This window comes from Lepidochelys kempii, chromosome 14, assembly GCF_965140285.1.
Source record: "Lepidochelys kempii isolate rLepKem1 chromosome 14, rLepKem1.hap1, whole genome shotgun sequence".
Lineage (NCBI taxonomy): Eukaryota > Metazoa > Chordata > Testudines > Cheloniidae > Lepidochelys > Lepidochelys kempii.
In genome coordinates, this window is record NC_136393.1 from 44,201,249 (window position 1) to 44,226,188 (window position 24,940).

The 24,940-nt window shown below is 49.1% G+C and overlaps 2 protein-coding genes across 3 annotated transcripts in view; both read right to left on the reverse strand.

Annotated features, from left to right (window-relative positions):
* LOC140898034 (uncharacterized) overlaps positions 1-24,940 on the reverse strand; it is a 302,273-nt gene that overhangs the window by 202,829 nt on the left and 74,504 nt on the right. The gene's annotated exons all lie outside the window — the stretch shown is intronic.
* Positions 1-24,940, reverse strand: part of LOC140898057 (uncharacterized) — a 51,790-nt gene that overhangs the window by 3,329 nt on the left and 23,521 nt on the right. Inside the window, 6 exon segments of the mRNA XM_078848370.1 lie at positions 2,137-2,196; positions 16,338-16,453; positions 17,146-17,168; positions 17,696-17,926; positions 18,478-18,573; positions 21,456-21,950. Coding sequence (XP_078704496.1) covers positions 2,137-2,196; positions 16,338-16,453; positions 17,146-17,168; positions 17,696-17,926; positions 18,478-18,573; positions 21,456-21,950 — 1,021 coding nt within the window.

Consider the following 24,940-nt stretch of genomic DNA (forward strand, 5'->3'; position numbering starts at 1 on the left):
AGATCCTGGGAACTACAGGCCAGTCAGCCTCACCTCAGTCCCTGGAAAAATCATGGAGCAGGTCCTCAAAGAATCAATCCTGAAGCACTTGCATGAGAGGAAAGTGATCAGGAACAGCCAGCATGGATTCACCAAGGGAAGGTCATGCCTGACTAATCTAATCGCCTTTTATGATGAGATTACTGGTTCTGTGGATGAAGGGAAAGCAGTGGATGTATTGTTTCTTGACTTTAGCAAAGCTTTTGACACGGTCTCCCATAGTATTCTTGTCAGCAAGTTAAGGAAGTATGGGCTGGATGAATGCACTATAAGGTGGGTAGAAAGCTGGCTAAATTGTCGGGCTCAACGGGTAGTGATCAATGGCTCCATGTCTAGTTGGCAGCCGGTATCAAGTGGAGTGCCCCAGGGGTCGGTCCTGGGGCCGGTTTTATTCAATATCTTCATAAATGATCTGGAGGATGGTGTGGATTGCACTCTCAGCAAATTTGCGGATGATACTAAACTGGGAGGAGTGGTAGATACGCTGGAGGGGAGGGATAGGATACAGAAGGACCTAGACAAATTGGAGGATTGGGCCAAAAGGAATCTGATGAGGTTCAATAAGGATAAGTGCAGGGTCCTGCACTTAGGACGGAAGAACCCAATGCACAGCTACAGACTAGGGACCGAATGGCTAGGCAGCAGTTCTGCGGAAAAGGACCTAGGGGTGACAGTGGACGAGAAGCTGGATATGAGCCAGCAGTGTGCCCTTGTTGCCAAGAAGGCCAATGGCATTTTGGGATGTATAAGTAGGGGCATAGCGAGCAGATCGAGGGACGTGATCGTTCCCCTCTATTCGACATTGGTGAGGCCTCATCTGGAGTACTGTGTCCAGTTTTGGGCCCCACACTTCAAGAAGGATGTGGATAAATTGGAGAGAGTCCAGCGAAGGGCAACAAAAATGATTAGGGGACTGGAACACATGAGTTATGAGGAGAGGCTGAGGGAGCTGGGATTGTTTAGCCTGCAGAAGAGAAGAATGAGGGGGGATTTGATAGCTGCTTTCAACTACCTGAAAGGGGGTTCCAAAGAGGATGGCTCTAGACTGTTCTCAATGGTAGCAGATGACAGAACGAGGAGTAATGGTCTCAAGTTGCAGTGGGGGAGGTTTAGATTGGATATTAGGAAAAACTTTTTCACTAAGAGGGTGGTGAAACACTGGAATGCGTTACCTAGGGAGGTGGTAGAATCTCCTTCCTTAGAGGTTTTTAAGGTCAGGCTTGACAAAGCCCTGGCTGGGATGATTTAACTGGGAATTGGTCCTGCTTTGAGCAGGGGGTTGGACTAGATGACCTTCTGGGGTCCCTTCCAACCCTGATATTCTATGATTCTATGATTCTATGTGGAGAGCCCCTGTCCCTCCACCTGGCCTGGGCAGAGATCTGGGGGCACAGAGAGCAGCCCTTGGCCCATAGAATCATAGAATATCAGGGTTGGAAGGGACCTCAGGAGATCATCTAGTCCAACCCCCTGCTCAAAGCAGGACCAATCCCCAATTTTTGCCCCAGATCCCTAAATGGCCCCCTCAAGGATTGAACTCACAACCCTGGGTTTAGCAGGCCAATGCTCAAACCACTGAGCTATCCCTCCCCCCCAATATCCCCACTCTCCAGAGTGCGTCACCCAGAGCAGGTGGAGGATGCAGGGCTCCCCAGTGCAGCTCCCCAGTGGCAGCCTGGCTCTAGTTTTTGGCCTGGCCAGGAGGCAGGGCCTCAGGGGAAGAGGAGCAGGGGTGGGGCAACTGAGAGGGGCCAGCACTGGGAAGAGGCTGGAGCTGTGGGCAGCGGAGAGCTGATCAGCTGCCCCAACATGAAGCACTGTCTGCGATGCTCCACGCCTGCCCAAGGCTTGAGGTTTGGGGGAAACTTGGCCTCCTGCCACCAAACTATGCCCATGTTAAAAATTGGGGGTGGGGGCATGCCCCCCTGGTCCACCTTGTTCCTGTGGCCCTGGATCTCCTCGCTGTTCAGTGTGTTTTAGGGCTCTGTGTGCCATGGCCACTGTTGGTTTGTTTGGTAACTTTAGCTACAATCTCATGAAGATGTTTTCACTGGAATTTTCTCATAATTTAAAGACAATCTCCAGCTGCAAACTCACCCAGTCTGTGTGCTCCTAGGGGTTCCCCTCTTTTTGTCTCCACTTCATATGGCAGAGCGTCTGGAGCAGGAAAGGAGAAAAGAGACGAGATGTCAGGCTCTCATATCTATAATGACAACCTCACTCTGAACTCATAGACCTGTGTTTTAATTATGATAAAGAACCAGATCGAGACACATTCAGGTATTTAATATAAAAAGTTCTGAAACCTTCTATTTCCTCTCTCATTCAGGCCTCTCCCAGTAATGGCAGCAACATGATCTTCCATGAAGCCTCACAACCATCTCAGGACACACAATCTGTAACAGAGATTTACTTTTCCCTCATCATCCCCTCCCACCCTTCAGACTCCAGTTGGTTTGTCTCATTCACTTACTGCCTTTTATAGTAATCTAGACCCAGATCATACAAAGACTTTGGCATAAAAGTAATTTTACCCACTTTGGTCCCTTTGACACTAATGGGCTGTTAAGAGGCTGTGAAATCCTGGCTCTAATTGTGAGTCTGTTTACTCAGTTTCTCTAGCATGACCAGCACGATGGGGCCTTGTCCTTCATAGGCAGATATAGGAATAATAATAAAATCATTTTTTCAATGTGGAAAGTGAGGCTCAGAGAAGGTGGTTCAGTGAGCCAGATTCACCCCTGGCAAAAGGAAAGAGGGGAGGGGCCATTTGTGACTCCGCTGTTCAGTGGCTGCAGGGGCTGGTGCAGACTTTGGCCCAGGCTGAGGAAGTTCTGAAGCCAGACAGAGCTACCTCCCTCTGACAATGGCCCCTGTGTGCCTTGCCCAGCGTGCAGTGTCAGAGGCCCAGCTTTACACTGCCCACCTCCCTCTGTCCCTCGTCCACCCCCCCTCCCTTTTCCACCCGCCCTCGCCACCCCCACCCCATTCCCAGCCCTCTCAGGAACACGCCTTCTGCCTGCAGCTGCTGGGGAGGAGACACAAGAGGCTCCTGTGCTGGAGGGATCCCTCACCGGGGGGGAGGGGCTTTCTCCTTCCCTGCAGCCCATTTGGCCCAGACTAGCTGCCGTACGGGACCAGAACCCAGTGATGGGCTGGGGCCAGCTTTTGGACAGACCGAGATGGAGCGTTTATACTGACTGACTTAGCTTTGGCCTGGACTCTGGTTAGCAGTTTGCTTGGCAAAAGGAAATGTTGCCTTAAATTGCCTTGTTATTAAGTGATGTGTTCATAAGTTGCTATGTAGGACAAAGAGATGTTTTGACCATGCAACAGACACCCAAAGGAGCAGTTAGCAAAGTCTGCAACACCTATGCAGAGAAGAGAATAGAGACATGAAAATAGCTTTGACAGCAAAAGCCCTGCTTTTAAAAAGCTCATGCATGTGTAGTCTGAGTTATAAAAGGTGCTTAATATTCATAACACTCAAAGGTGATTGGAAAAGAAAAGACAGTTACCTTTTCCATAACTGGTGTTCTTCGAGATGTGTTGCTCACATCCATTTCACAGTAGGTGTGCGTGCTCGCCATATGCACTATTAATGGAAGTTTTTCCCCTAGCAGTACCCATAGGGCAGCGCCTCCATGGCGCAATATAAGGGGCGCTGTGCACTCCCCCAATCCTCAGTTCCTTCTTGCCGGACAACTCTGACAGTGGGGAAGGAGGGTGGGATGTGGAATGGACACGAGGAACACATCTCAAAGAACACCAGTTTCAGAAAAAAGAACGAGGTGTACTTGTGGCCTTTGTCCACACTAGGAGTTGAGGTCGAATTTAGCAGCATTAAATCGATTTAACCCTGCACCCGTCCACACGACGAAGCCCTTTTTTTCAACTTAAAGGGCTCTTAAAATCGATTTCCTTGCTCCACCCCCGACAAGGGGATTAGCGCTGAAATCGGCCTTGCCGGGTCGAATTTGGGGTACTGTGGACACAATTAGACGGTATTGGCCTCTGGGTGCTATCCCAGAGTGCTCAATTGTGACCGCTCTGGACAGCACTCTCAACTCAGATGCACTGGCCAGGTAGACAGGAAAAGGCCCGCGAACTTTTGAATTTCAATTTCATGTTTGGCCAGCTTGGCAAGCTGCAGGTGACCATGATGGAGTCCCAGAATCGCAAAAGAGCTCCAGCATGGACCGAACGGGAGGTACGGGATCTGATCGCTGTATGGGGAGAGGAATCCGTGCTATCAGAACTCCGATCCAGTTTTTGAAATGCCAAAACATTTGTCAAAATCTCCCAGGGCATGAAGGACAGAGACCAAAACAGGGACCTGAAGCAGTGCCGCGTGAAACTTAAGGCGCTGAGGCAAGCCCACCAGAAAACCAGAGAGGCGAACGGCCACGCTGGGTCAGAGCCCCAAACATGCCACTTCTATGATGAGCTGCAGGCCATTTTAGGGGGTTCAGCCACCACTACCCCAGCCGTGTTGTTTGACTCCTTCAATGGAGATGGAGGCAACACGGAAGCAGGTTTTGAGGACGAGGAAGATGATGATGATGAGGTTGTAGATAGCTCACAGCAAGCAAGCGGAGAAACCGGTTTTCCCGACAGCCAGGAACTGTTTCTGACCCTGGACCTGGAGCCAGTACCCCCCGAACCTACCCAAGGCTGCCTCCCAGACCCAACAGGCGGAGAAGGGACCTCTGGTGAGTGTACCTTTTAAAATACTATACATGGTTTAAAAGCAAGCATGTTTAATGATTAATTTGCCCTGGCATTCGTGGCTCTCCTGGATGTACTCACAAAGCTTTTGTAAAAGGTTTCTGGGGAGGGCAACCTTATTCCATCCACCATGGTAGGACAGGTTTCAGAGTAACAGCCACACTCCAAGCCAGTAGCACGTACTCTGGAATCATTGTAGAACAAAGCCTTGCAGTGTATGTTTGCTTGTGTTCTTTATCCGTTCTTTATCTCTCTGTGTTATCGTCAGGAGAGTGATATCATTCATGGTCACCTGGTTGAAATAGGGTGCTTTTCTGAAGGGGACATTCAGAGGTGCCCTGGAATCATTGTAGAACAAAGCCTTGCAGTGTGTGTTTGCTGGTGTTCTTTATCCGTTCTTTATCTCTCTGTGTTATCGTCAGGAGAGTGATATCATTCATGGTCACCTGGTTGAAATAGGGTGCTTTTCTGAAGGGGACATTCAGAGGTGCCCATTCCTGCTGGGCTGTTTGCCTGTAGCTGAACAGGAATGTTCCCCGCTGTTAGCCACGGGGACGGGGGAGGGCCTAGCCACACACTGTGGGGAGGCAAAATGCAACCTTGGAGCGAAAGCACATGTGCTACGTATGTAATGTTAACAGCAAGGTTTACCGTGAAAGAGTGTACCCATTGTTCTATAAAATGTGTCTTTTTAAATACCACTGTCCCCTTTTTTTTCCCCACCAGTTGCATGTGTTTCAATGATCACAGGATCTTCTCCTTCCCAGAGGCTAGCAAAGATCAGAAGGTGAAAAAAACGCACTCGTGATGAAATGTTCTCTGAGCTCAGGCTGTCCTCCCGCACTGACAGAGCACAGAGGAATGCGTGGAGGCAGACAATGTCAGAGTGCAGGAAAGCACAAAATGACTGGGAGGAGAGGTGGCGGGCAGAAGAGAGTAAGTGGCAGGCTGAAGACAGGGCTGAAGCTGGAAGGTGGCAGCAGCATGATGAGAGGAGGCAGGATTCAATGCTGAGGCTGCTGGAGGATCAAAGTAATATGCTCCAGTGTATGGTTGAGCTGCAGGAAAGGCAGCAGGAGCACAGACCGCCACTACAGCCCCTGTGTAACCAACCGCCCTCCTCCCCAAGTTCCATAGCCTCCACACCCAGACGCCCAAGAATACGGTGGGGGGGCCTCTGGCCACCCAGCCACTCCACCCCAGAGGATTGCCCAAGCAACAGAAGGCTGGCATTCAATCAGTTTTAAACTTTTAAAGTGCTGTGAGGACTTGTCCTTCCCCCTCCACCACCCCTCCTGGTGCTTCTCTCCTCCACCATCCCTCCCGGGCTACTTTGGTAGTTATCCCACTATTTGTGTGATGAATGAATAAAGAATGCATGAATGTGAAGCAACAATGACTTCATTGCCTCTGCAAGCGGTGATCGAAGGGAGGAGGGGAGGGTGGTTAGCTTACAGGGAAGTAGAGTGAACCAAGGGACGGGGGGTTTCATCAAGGAGAAACAAACAACTTTCACACTGTAGCCTGTCCAGTCATGAAGCTGGTTTTCAAAGCTTCTCTGATGTGCACAGCGCCCTCCTGTGCCTGTCTAACCACCCTGGTGTCTGGCTGTGCATAACCAGCAGCCAGGCAATTTGCCTCAACCTCCCACCCCACCATAAATGTCTCCCCCTTACTCTCTCAGATATTGGGGAGCGCACAGCAAGCAGTAATAACAATGGGAATATTGGTTTTGTTGAGGTCTAACCGAGTCAGTAAACTGCACCAGCGCGCTTTTAAACCTCCAAATGCACATTCTACCATCATTCTGCACTTGCTCAGCCTGTAGCTGAACAGCTCCTGACTACTGTCCAGGCTTCATGAGCCATGGCATTAAGGGGTAGACTGGATGCCCAAGGATAACTATAGGCATTTCAACATCCCCAATGGTTATTTTCTGGTCTGGGAATAAAGTCCCTTCCTGCAGCTTTTGAAACAGACCAGAGTTCCTGAAGATGCGAGCGTCATGTACCTTTCCCGGCCATCCCACGTTGATGTTGGTGAAACGTCCCTTGTGATCCACCAGAGCTTGCAGCACTATTGAAAAGTATCTATTGCAGTTTATGTACTCGTCGGCTTGGTGCTCCGGTGCCAAGATAGGGATATGGGTTCCGTCTATGGCCCCACCACATTTAGGGAATCCCATTGCAGCAAAGCCATCCACTATGACCTGCACATTTCCCAGGGTCACTACCCTTGATATCAGCAGATCTTTGATTGCGTTGGCTACTTGCATCACAGCAGCCCCCACAGTAGATTTGCCCACTCCAAATTGATTCCCGACTGACCGGTAGCTGTCTGGCATTGCAAGCTTCCACAGGACTATTGCCACTCGCTTCTCAGCTGTGAGGTCTGCTCTCATCTTGGTATTCTTGCACCTCAGGGCAGGGGAAAGCAAGTCACAAAGTTCCATGAAAGTGCCCTTACACATGCGAAAGTTTCGCAGCCACTGGGAATCGTCCCAGACCTGCAAAACTATGCGGTCCCACCAGTCTGTGCTTGTTTCCCGAGCCCAGAATCGGCGTTCCACCGCATGAACCTGCCCCATTAGTACCATGATGCATGCATTGCCAGGGGCCATGCTTTGAGAGAAGTCTGTGTCCATGTCCTCATCACTCTCGTCACCGCGCTGAGATTGCCTACTCACCCGGTATTGCTTTGCCAGGTTCTGGTGCTGCATATACTGCTGGATAATGCGTGTGGTGTTTAATGTGCTCCTAATTGCCAAAGTGATCTCAGCAGGCTCCATGCTTGCCATGGTATGGCGTCCGCACAGAAAAAAGGCACGGAACGATTGTCTGCCATTGCCCTGACAGAGGGAGGGGCGACTGACGACATGGCTTACAGGGTTGGCTTACAGGGAATTAAAATCAACAAAGGGGGTGGGTTTGCAAGAAACAGAATGGCCCCCTCAAGGACAGAACTCAAAACTGGGTTTAGCATACCGTTGATTTCACAGAGGGAGGAAGGAGAAAATGAATACAAAACAAATCTGGTCTATTTCTTGTTTTGATCCACTTCATCTATCTTTGTACATCTTGCTGGCAGCAGACTGTGCAGTACGACCGCTAGCCGTCGTCATCTCCTGGGTGCTCGGCAGAAGACGGTGCAGTATGACGACTAGCCATCATCTTCTGCTGGCTGGAGGTTAAAAGATAGTACACTGCCGGTAGGACTGAATCGCCATGAGACGAAACTTAAAAGGGAAATGACCTGGCTGAGTCACTCCCATGTTTACCCAGGTGCCCGGTTAAAAGAGCACCCAGGACTACGTCGATGACAGCTACCAGTCATACAGCACTGTCTGCTGCCAAAAGGCAATAAACTGCTGCTGTGTAGCAATGCAGTACCACGTCTGCCAGCACCCAGGAGACATACGGTGACAGTTTGCTGAGCGGGCTCCATGCTTGCCATGGTGTGGCATCTGCACAGGTAACTCAAGAAAAAAGGTGCAAAACGATTGTCTGCCCTTGCTTTCATGGAAGGAGGGAGGGAACGGGGGCCTGACAATATGTACCCAGAATCACCCATGACAATGCTTTAGCCCCATCAGGCACTGGGATTTCTACCCAGAATTCAAATGGGCGGTGGAGACTGTGGGAACTGTGGGATAGCTACCCACAGTGCAACGCTCCGGAAGTCAACGGTTGCCTCGGAACTGTGGACACACTCCGCCGACTACATGCACTTAGAGCATTTGTGTGGGGACACACACAATCGACTGTATAAAAACGCTTTCTACAAAACTGATTTCTATAAATTCGACCTAATTTCGTAGTGTAGACATACCCTGAGAGACTAACACATTTATTTGAGCATAAGTTTTGTGGGCTAAAACCCACTTCATTGGATGCATGCAGTGGAAAATACAGTAGGGAGATGTATATATACACCCAGAGAACATGAAAAAATGGGTGTTGCCATACAGACTATAACAAGAGTGATCAATTAAGGTGAGCTGTTATCAGCAGGAGAAAAAAACCTTTTGTAGTGATAATCAGGATGGCCCATTTCCAACAGTTGACAAGAAGGTGTGAGTGAGAGTAGGGCAGGGAAAATAAACATGGGAAAATAGTTTTACTTTGTGTAATGACCCATCCACTCCCAGTCTTTATTCAAGACTAATTTAATTTAGTTTAATCTGCTACCCAAGATCCATAAACCTGGAAATCCTGGATGCCCCATCACCACAGGCATTGGCACCCTGACAGCAGGATTGTCTGGCTATGGAGACTCCCTCCTCAGGCCCTACGCCACCAGCACTCCCAGCTATCTTCGAGACACCACTGACTTCCTGAGGAAACTACTATCCATCGGTGATCTTCCAGAAAACACCATCCTGGCCACTATGGATGTTGAAGCCCTCTACACCAACATTCCACACAAAGATGGACTACAAGCCGTCAGGAACAGTATCCCTGATAATGTCACGGCAAACCTGGTGGCTGAACTTTGTGACTTTGTCCTCACCCATAACTATTTCACATTTGGGGACAATGTATACCTTCAAGTCAGTGGCACTGCTATGGGTACCCCCATGGCCCCACAGTATGCCATGTAGATCCTTAATGCGTTGGAGGGGTTTTAGTTGGGGGCTGAAGGTGACCGCTAGTGGCGTTCTGTTATTTCAGCCCCCAACTAAAACCCCTCCAACGCATTATTAAGGATCTACAACCTATCCTAAAGGATGACCCAACACTCTCACAAGTCTTGGGAGACAGGCCAGTCCTTGCCTACAGACAGCCCCGCAACCTGAAGCAAATACTCACCAACAACCACATACCACACAACAGAACCACTAACCCAGGAACTTATCCTTGCAACAAAGCCCGTTGCCAATTGTGCCCACATATCTATTCAGGGGACACCATCACAGGGCCTAATAACATCAGCCACACTATCAGAGGCTCGTTCACCTGCACATCCACCAATGTGATATATGCCATCATGTGCCAGCAATGCCCCTCTGCCATGTACATTGGTCAAACGGGACAGTCTCTACGTAAAAGAATAAATGGACACAAATCAGATGTCAAGAATGATAACATTCATAAACCAGTCGGAGAACACTTCAATCTCTCTGGTCACGCAATCACAGACATGAAGGTCGCTATCTTAAAACAAAAAAACTTCAAATCCAGACTCCAGCGAGAAACTGCTGAATTGGAATTCATTTGCAAATTGGATACTATTAATTTAGGCTTAAATAGAGACTGGGAGTGGCTAAGTCATTATGCAAGGTAGCCTGTTTCCTCTTGTTTTTTCCTACCACCCCCCCCCCCCCCAGATGTTCTAGTTTAACTTGGATTTAAACTTGGAGAGTGGTCAGTTTAGATGAGCTATTACCAGCAGGAGAGTGAGTTTGTGTGTGTATGGGGGTGGGGGGATGTGAGAAAACCTGGATCTATGCAGGAAATAGCCCGACTTAATTATGTAAAGAGTTGTCACTTTGGATGGGCTATCACCAGCAGGAGAGTGAATTTGTGTGGGGGGGTGGAGGGTGAGAAAACCTGGATTTGTGCTGGAAATGGCCCACCTGTTGATCACTTTAGATAAGCTATTACCAGCAGGACAGTGGGGTGGGAGGAGGTATTGTTTCATATTCTCTGTGTGTATATAAAGTCTGCTGCAGTTTCCACGGTATACATCTGATGAAGTGAGCTGTAGCTCACGAAAGCTCATGCTCAAATAAATTGGTTAGTCTCTAAGGTGCCACAAGTACTCCTTTTCTTTTTGCGAATACAGACTAACACGGCTGTTCCTCTGAAACCTGTCAACATTCAAAAACTATTCAGAGAACACTTCAATCTCCCTGGTCACTCGATTACAGACCTAAAAGTCGCAATATTACAACAAAAAAACCTTCAAAAACAGACTAACAAGAGACTGCTGAGGTGGAATTAATTTGCAAACTGGACACCATTAAATTAGGCTTGAATAAAGACTACGAATGGATGTGTCATTACACAAAGTAAAACTATTTCCCCATGCTTATTTCCCCCCACTACTGTCACTCACACCTTCTTGTCAACTGTTTGAAATGGGCCATCCTGATTATCACTACAAAAGATTTTTCTCCTGCTGATAATAGCTCCCCTTAATTGATCACTCTCATTATAGTCTGTATGGCAACACCCATTTTTTTATGTTCTCTGTATATATATCTTCCTACTGTATTTTCCACTGCATGCATCCAATGAAGTGGGTTTTAGCCCATGAAAGCTTTTGCTCAAATAAATTTGTTAGTCTCTAAGGTGCCACAAGTCCTCCCCGTTCTTTTTGCTGATACAGACTAACATGGCTACCACTCTGAAACCAGTTACAGAAAAGGTAACTCTCTTTTCTTCTTCACGTGATTGCTCATGTGTATTCCGCAGTAGGTGATTCCCAAGCTATACCTGTTGGCGGTAGGTAGGAGTTCACAGACACTTGGGACGGAGCCCTGCCCTGCCCAACACGGCGTCTGGGAGGTGATCGCATAATGCGAGGTGAATGTGTGCACCGATGACCATGTTGCAGCTTTACAAGCGTCTCGAATAGGGACGTGAGCCAGAAAGGCAGCGGACGAGGCTTGTTCCCTTGTAGAGTGCACTCTCACAGTTGGCGACGGGGGGACTCCCGCCAGGTCGTAACATGTACGGGTACACAAAGTGATCCGGCTAGAGAGCTGCTGAGTGGAGATAGGTCGACCCTTCATTCCTTCAGCCGTGGCGATAAACAACTGTGTAGATTTCCTGAACGGTTTTGTCCATTCCAGGTAAAAAGCCAGGGCCCTTCTCACATCTAGCATGTGGAGACGGCACTCCTCACTAGATGCGTGAGGCTTGGGACAGAGGACTAGAAGGAAGCTATCCTGGCCCATATGATAGGCTGAGACTACTTTGGGGAGGAATGAAAGGTGTGGGCAGAACTGGACCTTGTCTTTATGAAAAAACGTATATGGGGGTTCGGAGGTCAGGCCCAAAGCTCTGAGACTCTCCTAGCTGAAGTGATTGCCATGAGAAAGGCTACTTTCCATGCAGGAGGAGGGGGTGTGGGCTGCAGGCTCTGGGGCAGGGGGTGAGGGGTGCAGGCTTCGGGACAGAGTTTGGGGGCAGGCTCTGGAAAGGAGTTCGTGGCCAGGACAGGATGTATGGGAAGGGGGTGGGGGTGCAGGATCTGGGAGGCAGTTTGGGTACAGGTTGTGGACTGGTGCCAGAGGAGGGGGTGAGGGATGTAGGCTCTGGGCTGGGACAGGGGGTGCAGGAGGAGGGGTGAGAGGTGCAGACTCTGGGACGAAGTTTGGGTGCAGGCTCTGGGCTGGGGCAGGGTGCAGGCTCGGTGAGGGAGTTTGGGGGCAGGAGGGGAGGTGTGGGAAGGGGGTAAGGGGTGCAGACTCTGGGAGGAGGTGGGGGATGCGGCGTTTACCTGGGGCTCCTAGGCGGGGTGGGCTGGGGGCGGGTCTCCATGTTCTGCTACCCCCAGGGTCTGCCCCTGCAGCTTCCTATTGGCCACAGGAGTGCTTGGGATGGGGGCAGCAGGCAGAGACCCAGCCCCGTCCCACCCTGCCCAGGGGCCACAGGGAGGGGCCAACAGCCACAAGGAGTGAGCAGGCAGGAAGCCACTCAGCCCCGCTGTGCTGCCGGTGGTGGGTGGGGGCCCTGGGCCATTTTAAATCACCTGGGGGACGTGCGGGGGAGAAGCGCTCGGGGGCAGCAGGTGGGGCCGTGGGAGAGACACGGTCCCAAACATTGCTGGAGCCGGGTCCCGGGCCAGGAATATTCCTGGTGCCCAGGCACCACGGGCCCATATAACTGGCCACCTATGTGTGTGGCCTTGCACAGGCTGGTGGAAAGCGGATACGGCTGCCAGGTGCACTTTGACGAACGAGGGCGCTAGACCCTGGGCTCTTAGATGAAGGAGGTAATCCAGTATTAGCTGGAGGGGAGCAGCCACTGGTGAGACGCCAGGATTGGCGGCCCATCAAGAGAACTTTGACCATTTTGCCAGATAAGCCTGATGCGTGGAGGGCCTCCTGCTTTCCAGGAAGGCTTGCTGGACACCCTCCAAACAGGTCCTTTCCTCTTGGTCTAACCATTGAGCATCCATGCCATGAGGTGGAGGGCTGCAAGGTTGGGGTGGATGAGGTGACTTGGTCCTGACAGAGAAGGTTTGGGTGGCCCAGCAGCAGCCATGGGTGGGGCAACGGACAGGTCCGTCAGAGTCCTGTACCAGTGTTGTCTAGGCCATGCCAGGGCAATCATGAGGATGTGAGCCTTGTCCAGCTTGATTTTTTGCAGGACCTTGCTGATCAACAGAATTGGAGGAAAGGCATATAGCAGCTGGCCCAACCAGGACAGAAGGAAGGCGTCGGAGATCACGCCCTTGCCCAGGACTCTCCTGGAGCAAAACTGGGGGTACCGGCGGTTCTGCCTGGTCACAAAGAGGTCCACTTGGGGAGTGCCCCACGTTTGGAAGATCATGTGAGCCACCTCCAGATGCAGCAACCACTCGTGCTGGGAGGAGAAGTCCCAGCTCAGGTGATCCACCTCGAGAGTTCTGGATGCCAGGTAAGTGGTAGACTTCCAAGTCGATATTGTGGGTGATGCAGAAATCCCACAGCAGGAGGGCTTCCAGGCAGAGGGCTATAGAGCGGGCTCTGACTTGCGTGTTGGTGTAGAACATCAAGGCCGTGTTGTCCATGAGAACTCTGACTACCCCGCCTGCAAGGCACTAGTGAAAAGCCATGCAGGCCAGACAGACTGCTCAGAGTTCTTTGATGTTTATGTGCAGGCCCAGTTCCTGCGCAGACCACAAGCCTTGGGTCTGGAGGTCTCTGACACGGGCTCCCCACCCCAAGTCCGATGCACCAATTCTATGGTGGGGGAGTGGCTCCTGAACGGGACCCCTTGGAGCTTGTTCTCCGGGGTGGTCCACCAAAGGAGGGAGGCAAGTATGGTCTCAGGCATGGTGAGGACTTTGTCCAACCTGTCTCCAGACTGGGAGAACGTCGAGGCCAACCAGAGCTGAAGGGGCCTCATTCTGAGTCTGGCATGGCGTACCACGTACATGCATGCTGCCATGTGGCCCAGGAGCTGGAGGCACTCCCTGGCCGTTGTCACAGGAAACCCCTAATGAGATCCCTCAAGGTTTCGAACCTGTCCGGAGGAAGAGAAGCTCTGGCCGATGTCGCATCGAGAATTGCGCCAATGAGCTCTATTCGTTGTACCGATACCAACGTAGATTTGATGTTGTTTACCAACAGCCCCAGTGCGGTGCACATGGGCAGGAGGAGTGTTACATGGTCCTGTACCTGTGACCTGGAGCTGCCTTTGACCAACCAGTTGTCAAGATAGGGGAAGATCTGGACCCCCCCGACGTTTGAGGTAGGCTGCCACCACAGACATACACTTGTGAAGACTCTGGGTGCTGTTGAGAAGCCAAACGGGAGGTCGGTGAACTGGTAGTGTTCCTCTCCTACCATGAAGCAGAGGAAACATCTGTGTCCCTCGAATATGTGAATGTGAAAGTACGCATCTTGGAGATGGAGGGCAGCGTATGAGTCTCGGGGATCCAGGAAGGGAATAACGGAGGCCCGGGAGACCACACAGAACTTGAGTTTTACCATGTATTGGTTTAGCCCTCACAGGTCCAGGATGGGCTTGAGACCCCCTTTGGTCTTTGGGCTAAGGAAATAGTTGGAGTAGTAACCTTTGTTCCTGAACTCTGCAAGCACCATCTCCACCACTCCTAGGTGAAGGAGCTGCCACACCTCTTGCTCGAGCAGACTCTCCTGAGAGGGGTCTCTGATGTGGGACAGGGAGGGAGGGAGGGTGGGTAGGTGGAGTTGAAAGAAATTGGAGGGTATGGCCCCGGGAGATGGTGTTGAGTACCCAGCGGCCTGAGGTCAGCAGTGACCACTCTGGGAGGAGTGTGTAGAGATGGTTGGAGAAGGGTAGGGTGGGGGGATCCCTAGTGCAGACTGGTAAGTCATCCCCAGGTGTCCCATCAAAATGTGCACTTACCCACCTGCTTGCCCTTAGAGGGGCCAGGTTGGGGGGCGGACTGAGCCTGCCACTGTGAATGCTTCTTATAGGTTCTAGATTTCCTGTAAGAAGGTTCGTGCCAGGAGTGGGTGGCTTGGCTGGGGACCTGCTGAGACTTAAACTTGGTCCTGGCCGGGGCCGGGACATAGAGGCCAAGAGTCTTTAAGGCCATGCAAGAGTCCTTGAGACCGGTGTAATTTTATGTCTGTTTGCTCTGCGAACAGGGCCTTGCTGTCGAAGGGGAGGTCCTCCAGGGAGCTCTGTGCCTCATTGGACAGCCTGGACAAGAGTAGCTACGACGCCCTCCGCATGGACACTGCAGAAGCCATGGTTCTTGCTGCCATGTTTGACGCGTCCAAGGCTGCCTGAAGGGCTGCTCTGGCAGCAGCGGTGCCCTCCTCCACCAGGACCTTGTACTCTTTCCTGTCACGTTCCTGGAGGGAGTCCGTAAACTTAGGCATTGACCACCACAAGTTAAAATCATATCTGCCCAGCAGGGCTTGGTGGTTTGCCACCCTCAGCTGAAAGCTTGAAGAGGAATGAAGCTTTCTGCCTAACAAGTCCAGCCTCCTTGAGTCCTTATTCTTTGGGGTGGGCATGGGCTGGCCTTGGTGCTCCTTGTGGTTGACTGCCTTGACCACAAGGGAGTTGCGGGAGGGTGAGTGTACAGATATTGTGCCCCTTGGTGGGCACAAAATATTTCCGCTCTTCCCTCTTAGAGATGGGGGGCAAAGAAGATGGGGTCTGCCATAGGGCAGTGGAGATTTTTGTCACCCCCTTATGGAGCAGGAGGGCCACCCTAGCCAGCACTGTGGCTGAGAGGACATCAAAGAGGGAGTCCAAGGGCTCCTCAACCTCCTCAGTCTGTAAGTTGAGGCTTGAGGCCACTCTTTTCAGGAGCCCTTGGTGGGCCTGTGTATCCTCCTGGGGAACAGGAGAAGGGGGCGCCATAATGGCCTCATCCAGGGAGGATGAGGATGGACGTGCGGTGTCTGGTCCCCTTCTGAGTGTGGGACCAGAGAGGAGCATTCCACTGACCCCCTGCCTGGGTGGTTGAGAGCAATCACTCGAAGAAGAACTAATAAATATATAATATGGATGTGTATAATATGTCAGACATTGTAAGAGGGTAGTCGGAGCATCATAGGAGAAATCCCCTGTGACCCACCTATGCCCCAGGTAGGGCTGTCCTTAGGGGGCTGTGGGGCCTGGGACAACCTATCCTCCACCCCAGTAACTGGGTAATATTTCTTTCAGTATGTCTGTCATTACGTACTCTCATAGTAATTGTAATGGCAAGGCATGTTTGTGGTAGAAATAAAGGTTTGAATTAATCCACCTGAGTGACTTGGACCCCAACTGTGTGACATTCTCACCCAACAATTAAATAGAAGTGTCATCTAATTATGAACCAGTTGGCCAGAACCATTCTCCTCCCTCAATCTCAGAGGCTTATCCTAATTCCCCGCCCTCATCCCTCCACCCCCACAGATTCCTTCTTTGTACCTTTGAACTTCCTCAGAGTCTCCATTAGAGCACCAGTTTTCTGGGAGAAATCACAGAGCCTCTTTTCCAGCTCAGGAGAAATCTTCACTGACTGCTGGAACTTCCCCTTCTCACACCTGGAGAGAAAACATTTCACATGGTTCTATTTCAATTAGTGACGCATTATAAGTTGTTGCTAGTCAGTTGCTGTTCTAAAAGGCCTAGAGTCAGAATTCCTCTACTTCTCCCAGCCTTAGTGCAGATGCAACACAAACCATGGCCATGCAACCTTCCCCCCAAAGGACCAGCTCTGGGGACAAAAGGGGACATGAGTCTCTATAGCAAGTTCACTCTTTGGCCTCCATGCTCTGAGGGACAGGAGGTTTCCTTGTTAAGTGTTGTAGAAATCTGTCAACTTGGAACTAGACTGAGTCCCCCCTCCCCCAGCTCATTCCACACAGCTCTTCACACATTCCTCAGGTGGGAAAGACTCTTGACCATGGCTGCTCTGGGCTGAATGGTAACCAGGGCCCCAGCAGTGACAGGCCCATATTCCATCCCAACAATCCTGAGACAGCCAGTCCCCCAGGGATGTGACATCTCTTGGAAATACTGGAGGTCAGTTTTTCCCACTGAATGGAGAATTCCAGAGTCTTCTATAAAAGGGTGAGAATCTCAGGATTAAATGGATCAGAGAGATTTGTATCCAGAATATGACCTTCCCCACACATTTTGCTGTAGCGCCCTGGGGAGATGCGGTGCTAACATCACCACCAAGATTTTTCTCAGCATTGTGAAGTGTGAGGGGATGTGAGAGAGAGCCACGTACCTGCTCAAGGTGCTTCTGAGATCCTAGAGGAGAGAGAGAGGGAAAGAATTTCAGTCCCACCTGAAAAAAGAAAAGGAGGACTTGTGGCACCTTAGAGACTAACAAATTTATTAGAGCATGAGCTTTCATGAGCTACAGCTCATCCGATGAAGTGAGCTGTAGCTCACGAAAGCTTATGCTCTAATAAATTTGCGAGTCTCTAAGGTGCCACAAGTCCTCCTTTTCTTTTTACAGATACAGACTAACACGGCTGCTACTCTGAAAAAAGTCTCACCTGACACACTTAATTTTCCAAGAAAGGGATTTTGAAATATGGGGAAGAGAGGCCCTGCCCTGACTACATTGCCATATATTCACTGAAGTAATGGGGCTTTTGTCTCTCTTAATATCTATGTGTCTGTGACTCTGCAATGACCAATGGTCATTCACATTTCAGGAATGCACACATGGAATTACACGGTGGTCTCTGATTGCTGGACTCCTGTGCTCATGTTTTAGGAGCTGTCCTGTCCCTGTGGTGGGATCTGGAGTATTTCTAACTCAGTCTCACCTGCAGGAATTCATTCGCTGGCTTCTTATACTTCCCCTCCAGGTCACTGATCAACTTGCTGAGACAGGAAATCTCCTCAGAGAGTTTGGTGATATTTTCCTTCTGTATCTTCACAGTCACCTCTTCTAGCTTTTCCAGCTGGGCCAGCAGGAGTCGCTCTTGTTCCTCCAGGAACTGCCACAGTTGCTGAAATTCAGACACAATTTTCTGCCTCTCCTTTTCTATGTGTTTCTGTAAAGCAACAGGGAAAGGGCTGGTCAGGGACAAGGAAGCAGCGTGGGGTCCTTCCATCGAGTGCTGAGTGTGCAGAGGGGAGAATTTCCTTTCAAACCCTAAAATTTCTGACACTTGACTCTCCCCTGTGGTCACTTGGGAGAGGATTCTCTCTCATCTTTTTCATTTCTCAACAGTGTCTCTAAAAAGGGATGTTTCCATTTCTGAGGTGGTCAGGACATTGTGTTATCAATGGCCTCTGAGCATGGAGACCTAGAGCAGCAGGAGGCAGGACTCAGCATTACACTGACAGAAGTTCCAAGGGAAAAAAGGAATCAAAGAATTCACCAACGCAAGAAATGACGCAGACACAGGGAAAGTCACAAGGGCTAGAAATTAACTCATTCACTGAGATGAAAGCTTAGATTCTGCACATGAACCTAACACAGAAAATCTAGGATCATGGAGGAACACACACAAGCCCACGTTCACCAAGGCCACACAGGAGTCTCCTTCCAAACAGACCTCCCAGGGTCAGTCCCTGCCGGTTAATAACAACAGGCACCTACCAGATACTTCCGGCTTTTCTTCTCTCCAGTCTCTTTTAATCCCAGCAGCTTTTCTCTCTCTTCCCTCAGAGTCTTCAAATGGGCCAGGATTTTTCCCTGTAGAAACAGAGATGATTTGGGAGGTTTTATTTTGAGAGATGAGAGGGGTGTGTAAGGGGATGTTTTCCCACCCAAACCGAAGGTGAATGTTGGTCCTAATCGGTTGATGACACCAGGGCCACCAAAGAAATTAAACCTAACAATGGAGACTGGCAGTGTATCATATTCAGGCTTATTGCCAGTTCAGATTCAGTCTTTTTAGTAATTAGAGAGAGAGCTCCATTATCCAAGCTTGATTGGTATTTATTAATTAATTACTAGTGTGAAGGGTTGGGTCACAGAAACCCCTTTGGGACTGCCACCTGATGTGCTGGGACTATCTCTAAGCCCGTTTTCCCTGGCAGTTTGGGACTTCAGTGCCTTGCCTGGTTGTGCCAGACATGCCAGCCTGCTGCAAACACAGACCCAGGTCTGAACCACGTCCCCCAAAAGCTGCAGGCTTAACTGAAAACAGCTTAAGAAGTGCTCCCGTCTCCAGCACCCAGATACCCAGTTCCCAATGGGATCAAAACCCCAAATAAATCTGTTTTACTCTGTATAAAGCTCATACAGGGTAAACTCATAAATTGTTCGCCCTCTATAACACTGATAGAGAGATATGCACCGCTGTTTGCTCCCCCAGGAATTAATTACTTGCTCTGGGTTAATTAATAAGTAAAAAGTGGGTTTACTAAACATAAAAAGTAGGATTTAAGTGGTTCCAAGTAATAACAGACAGAACAAAGTGAATTACCAAGCAAAATAAAATAAAACATGCAAGTCTAAGCCTAATACAGTCAGAAACTAAATGCAGGTAAATCCCACCCTCACAGATGTTCCAATAAGCTTCTTTTACAGACTGAACTTCCTCCTAGTCTGGGTCCAGCCATCACTCACACCCCTGTAGTTACTGTCCTTTGTTCCAGTTTCTTTACGGCATCTCTTTGGGGTGGAAAGGCGATCTCTTGAGCCAGCTGAAGACAAAATGGAGGGGTTTCCCAGGGGCTTATATAGTCTCTCTCTTGTGGGTGGAAACCCCTCTCTCCCCCTGTGTAGAATTACAGCTACAAGATGGAGTTTTGGAGTCACATGGGCAAGTCACATGCCCATGCATGACTCAGTTCTTTACAGGCTGACGCCATTGTCCACATGCTAGTTTGAACCTTTCCAGTAAAGCTCAGATGTGGATTGGTGTCTATCAAGGTCCATTGTTAGCCAAGTACTCCCAATTACTTGAATAACCCCTTCACACTATGTTGACCAGATTTGCCTTAGGTGCTTCCTACAGGAAACACTTTAAATACAAGCAAAGAGCCAAGCCCATAACTTCAGATATAAAAATGACACATGCATACGAATAGGATGAATACATTCAGTAGAACATAACCTTTGCAAAGATATGTTACATGGCATATGTAGCATAAAACATATTCCATTTATGGCATATTTACATTCATAAGCATATTTCTATAAAGCATTATGGGGTGCAACATCACAACTAGTACAGCATAGAACAGGAAACTGGGGTCATGTGGTAGTGAATCAATTAATGTGATTTTCAGAAGATTAACAAAGTGATACAAATCCCAGAAACCACCAGGGCTCGAAATATGGGCTGGGATTCTCCAAGCAGCCCAACTCCCAATTGAATTTCAGCCTTGAAGCCCTGGGGATTGCACTGGCTGGACAGACCTGGTCTAAGCATTACAGACAAACCCCATTAGACAGGCTGATTTTTGGTAAGAATGGTTGGGGTTTGCCCTAGTGCTATCTTGAATGCTTTTCATAGAAATGCCTTCTGGGTAGCTATCCCTACAGTCCCACTGCCTAGTAAAGGTGGCAGAAGCAGTGGATTCTGGGAGGTTTGAAAATGCTGTATTGTGGGACTCATGGAACCATTTTGGCTGGTCCTCGCCTACGTACACAATAAAGCAGATGAATGACCCCGCTCAACACCGCCCAAAGGTTAGTTCTGCTGCAATCAAGCCTAATCCTTGTAGTATTTGGAATGAGCCTGCACTCTCTGGAGCCCTTTTGTGTGTGGACTCAAAGTGCTCGGGGTCCCACACAGTGTTTAGCACATTGATCATCTCTAGTGCAGGCCGGTATCTGAGTTTAACCCCTCATGGAGCAACATAGGAATTCAGAATCCCCGTGGGAAACCTCCTCTCCCTGCTGGGCTCCCCGGGGACCTCTATTAAGGCATCTTTCCCTCCTAGTGTCTGTACTTTATCACTGCTCAGTGCTGCTGCTAGGGTGGCAGTTATTGCCCAGTGGTTTGGGCACTGGACTAGGTCTTGGGATACCTGGGGTGTATTCCCAACTCTGCCACTGACCTGCTGTGTGACCTTGGACAAGTCACTTCCCTCTCTGTGCCTCAGTTTCCCTTCACACCCGTTCTCTTGTCTACTTAGTCTGCAACCTGCTCAGGGGAGGGATTGTCCCTCAGTGTGTTTTGTGCACGGCACAGATCTCATTTCAGAGCTGTAAGGGCTGCTGTGAGCCAAATAAAAATAAGAACAATTATAAACCATGATACAAATCAGTAATAACAGCCACAGCTTGTAACTTCCCCTTCTCCAGCCTGAAAGCAGCACTCTCACATAGACAGGCCTGCAGCTCTTGTGATCTCAGCTTCCCTGATCATTTAACAGCTTTCATTTCATAAAAAGTTCCTTTATTTCACCAGTGGAAGCTGGGTTTGGCAAGGATTCAGCTACTCAGATAAAAGTTTCCCAAATCAGGTATCTTTAAAGAATTTTTTTTTTTTTTTTGCCTTTCTTGCCAGTCCGCCAGAGCTGCATGATGTAGATACACTTGTGACAGGCAACTTGCAGTGAAATTAATCTGTAATTAAAATCCAAAGTTATTGCCCATTAAACTTGAGAGAAATTCCCTACCTTGTACTCCTGGGCTGCCTCTTCTACGGAAACCACCGTGTGAGTTCTGTGAGCCCGGGATAGATAGCAAACCAGACAGATGGGGGTTTGGTCCTTTTCACAGAAGAGTTTCAGAGTTTCCTGGTGTTCCCCACACATCCTCTCTCCTCCTGCTGTCTTTGCTGCCCGTAAACTCAGCCATTTGGCTATTGCTACCAGGTTTTCCAGCCACCTGTTGGGCCTGAGGTTTCTCTGTTGCACAGTTGCTCTGCACTGAGGGCAGGAGGCGGCTGTATCGGGTCCCTCCCAGCACTGGGCGATGCAGGCTCGGCAGAAATAGTGCCCACACTCTATTATCACTGGGTCTTTAAAATACTCCAGACAGATGGGACAAGTAGCTTGTTCCTGCAGACTTTCCATGGGATTCTCTGCAGCCATGGCTTCCCCTGGACAGTGTAACAGAGTTAGTTTCACTTTTCTGAGCTCATAAATATGCTCCACCTGCAACACAATTGAGTGTCACCAGGTTCCCCTTCCTGGAACTGACTCAGGCTGTTTGCTGAGGTGGAGCGAGCCACTGATAACAAAGTGGCCAGGAGGGCGAAGGAGGGCAGGGGGAAGAATGCAGGCACCCCGGGGACGCGCCTGGGAGCACGTAGCTTTAACAATTAAAATCTGGGGTGGAACGTGATCAAATGTGCCCCTATGGCTCTTTGCTCCTGTGGACAGTCACTGAGACTTCACAGGACATCAGCATCCCCCTGTCACAATGTGCTTGCAGGAGCAGGGTCTGTGTGTTTCTAAGGAAGGATAGTCAAGCTATTGTATATGTGTGTGTCTATAATTTTGATGTATAATATTGCTGTTTGTTTTTAAGCATTTTTCTTTATTTACTGAGTGAAATTTTCATACTTGCAGAATATGATGGGTTTGAAGCTTTGTTTTTATATTTTTCTCAATTTAAATTTTCACAGTTGTGGGAAATTAGTGGGGGATAAAACAATAGCGAGTCAGACTACAATTATTTAATGACAGCAGACATTGAGATTCAAAAAGTTAAAGCTTTATAACCATTAAAACACAAATTGTCAACATCACATGTGAAAAGATGCAAAATAACTCTCCTTAAGTCAAACTCGAATAAGTTCTCATGCAGCACTGTTCCTTTTGTGACTGTACATTGTGATTATCGTCAATGGAAATATATAGTCATTGGTTTGCGTGTGTACAGTGAAATCAACATTTATCACCGTTTACTGATAAACTCTATTCCTTCTAAGCCTAGGGATATTAAATTCACAGGCTAAAAATTTTGTTAATCTGGAGTCCATGTTTCAAAGGCCTGATTCTCATTTACATTAAGGCTGCTCTTGCTCAATGTAAACAGGCCTTAATGCAAGCAGTGTCACCATCTCTCATAATTTTATCAAGAGTCTCATTCTATTTGGTGCATTTGCTAAAGCCCTGTTAGAGGGTTTATTCCTTCACCCTCTCACTTCCCTGGTCCTTCTCGCATGAACAGAGAACAACAATATCCGAAGTCCGAAGGTGCAAACAATTCAATGTTTATTGGGGTGAACTTCCACCAAGCTTAAATCCAAGCTCCTTTTTCCTTATTTTTGAATCCCAACTTACTTCCTGTTTGCCCCTAATTTATATAGCAATAGTCTCAGCTGTACCTTAACCAATCATTTTACTGAAATCTATCTGACCAATCCTATCATATTGTAACATAATTCTCTAACAAATTATATCCCACTACCCTAATTAACTTACACCTAGCAAAATTAATTATACAGCAGACAGAAAGAATTAGAGAACCAGACAGATTAACAATAGAAAAGTGGGGGCCATAAAGATAAAACTTACAGAAATGAGGGTTTCACAACCACAACTTATTGAGAAGTGATTTCTTGCCAGACAGGATGCTATCAAACTAAGTTTTCTTCAACCATCTTTAGCCCAATAGCACCTTATTTCAATGTGACTAGTTTGGAATGTGAGGAGGTGACCGTTTGCGTCCCAGTTTATGGCTGCCTCTGCTGCTTAGCCAAAGGCCTTAGCCTAAGCACAGGCCTCAGACTGTCACTGTGAGAGAAGGCCCTTACACCCGCAGACAGTGATTTTGATTCTTTCTTTTATACCTTTATAACTAGCCACGTGATAAGAATACACCGAAATTCTTAAAGTATAGGCCTTTACAGACAGGCCTGAAAAGCCCCAGCTCCTGGAAGCATGGGATGAGGTGAGACTCTCGGCTTTCATTTTCTATGCAACGGAAGATTCTCGCCCTCTCAGTTGCAGAGAAAATCTAAAAAAAGTGACCCAAGTGCCACCTACAGGTCTGAGCAACCAAAACCCAAATAGAAACAATCTAATGTTTATTATGATTACATTTCATAGAATCACAGAAGATTAGGAAGAGACCTCAGGAGGGTCATCCAGTCCAATCCCCTGCTCAAAGCAGGACCACACCAACTTCATGATTTTGAGGAGCCTGACTTGTGCTTTGTAAATGCCGGGGGTTGGCAATACTGTGCCACACAGGTGCTGACTTCTCGTTTCCCCTGGAGGTGCTCCACTCCTTTGCCCCCCAGGGCACATCACTTAGGGCAGGCCAGGGGGTGGGAGCTGAAGGAGAGGAGGAGGAGGAGCAGGGGTGGGGCCACTGAGAGGGATCGGGATTCACTGCCGGTCGGGGGCTAAGGCCACTTCAACTCCCCCACCAGGAAGAAGCTGGCTCTGCTGGCAGGGGCTGCACTTCACATCGAGGGAGCTGATCACCTTCTCAGCTCCCCGACCAGGAAGCGCAGCCCCTGTTGGTACCATTCCACGTCTGCCCAAGGCTTTCAGTTTGGGGGGTTCACCTGGCCCCTTGCTGCTCAAACAATGCCCATGTTAAAAAGGGGGGGAGCATGGCCCCTTGGCTCCAACTGGTTCCAGTGCTCCGGTGGACATTGCATAGCTTCCATCCACTGCTACTGGCTCCCAGGAGCCGTTCCATGGTGCCCCACACTCACAGTCCAATCAATACGAGCGCCCCTGGTGAGGACATGCCCCGCCAACACAAGAAGCAAAGTGCAGACAGCACAAGTGATGCAGTTACCATGGCAGCTGTAGGCCGACATAAGTTAGGTTGACTTAATATTTTAGTGTAGACATGCCCTGAGTGATATTCTACCTGGGTCTTATTGAAACAGATCTTTAACCACCCACCGCTGGGGAGAATGTTTACTAGAACCAGTGAAAAGTCGGATCCAGTATGGTGAATGCACAGGAGTTTATTTGAGAATGAATCACACAAGCAGTATAAGGTTATCTAATGCATGTCTCCCGAGTGAGCCTCAATTCCCCGAGCACAAACCCTCAGTAACTATGCTGGCCTTACACTGTATCCTGATTGGCAAACAAAGTGGGTGTAGGTATCACTTCTAGATGAAGGCTCTTCTCTTCTCTGTCACTTGGCTTGTCAAATATTCCCCAAGGCAGAGTCTTGGCTACTCGGA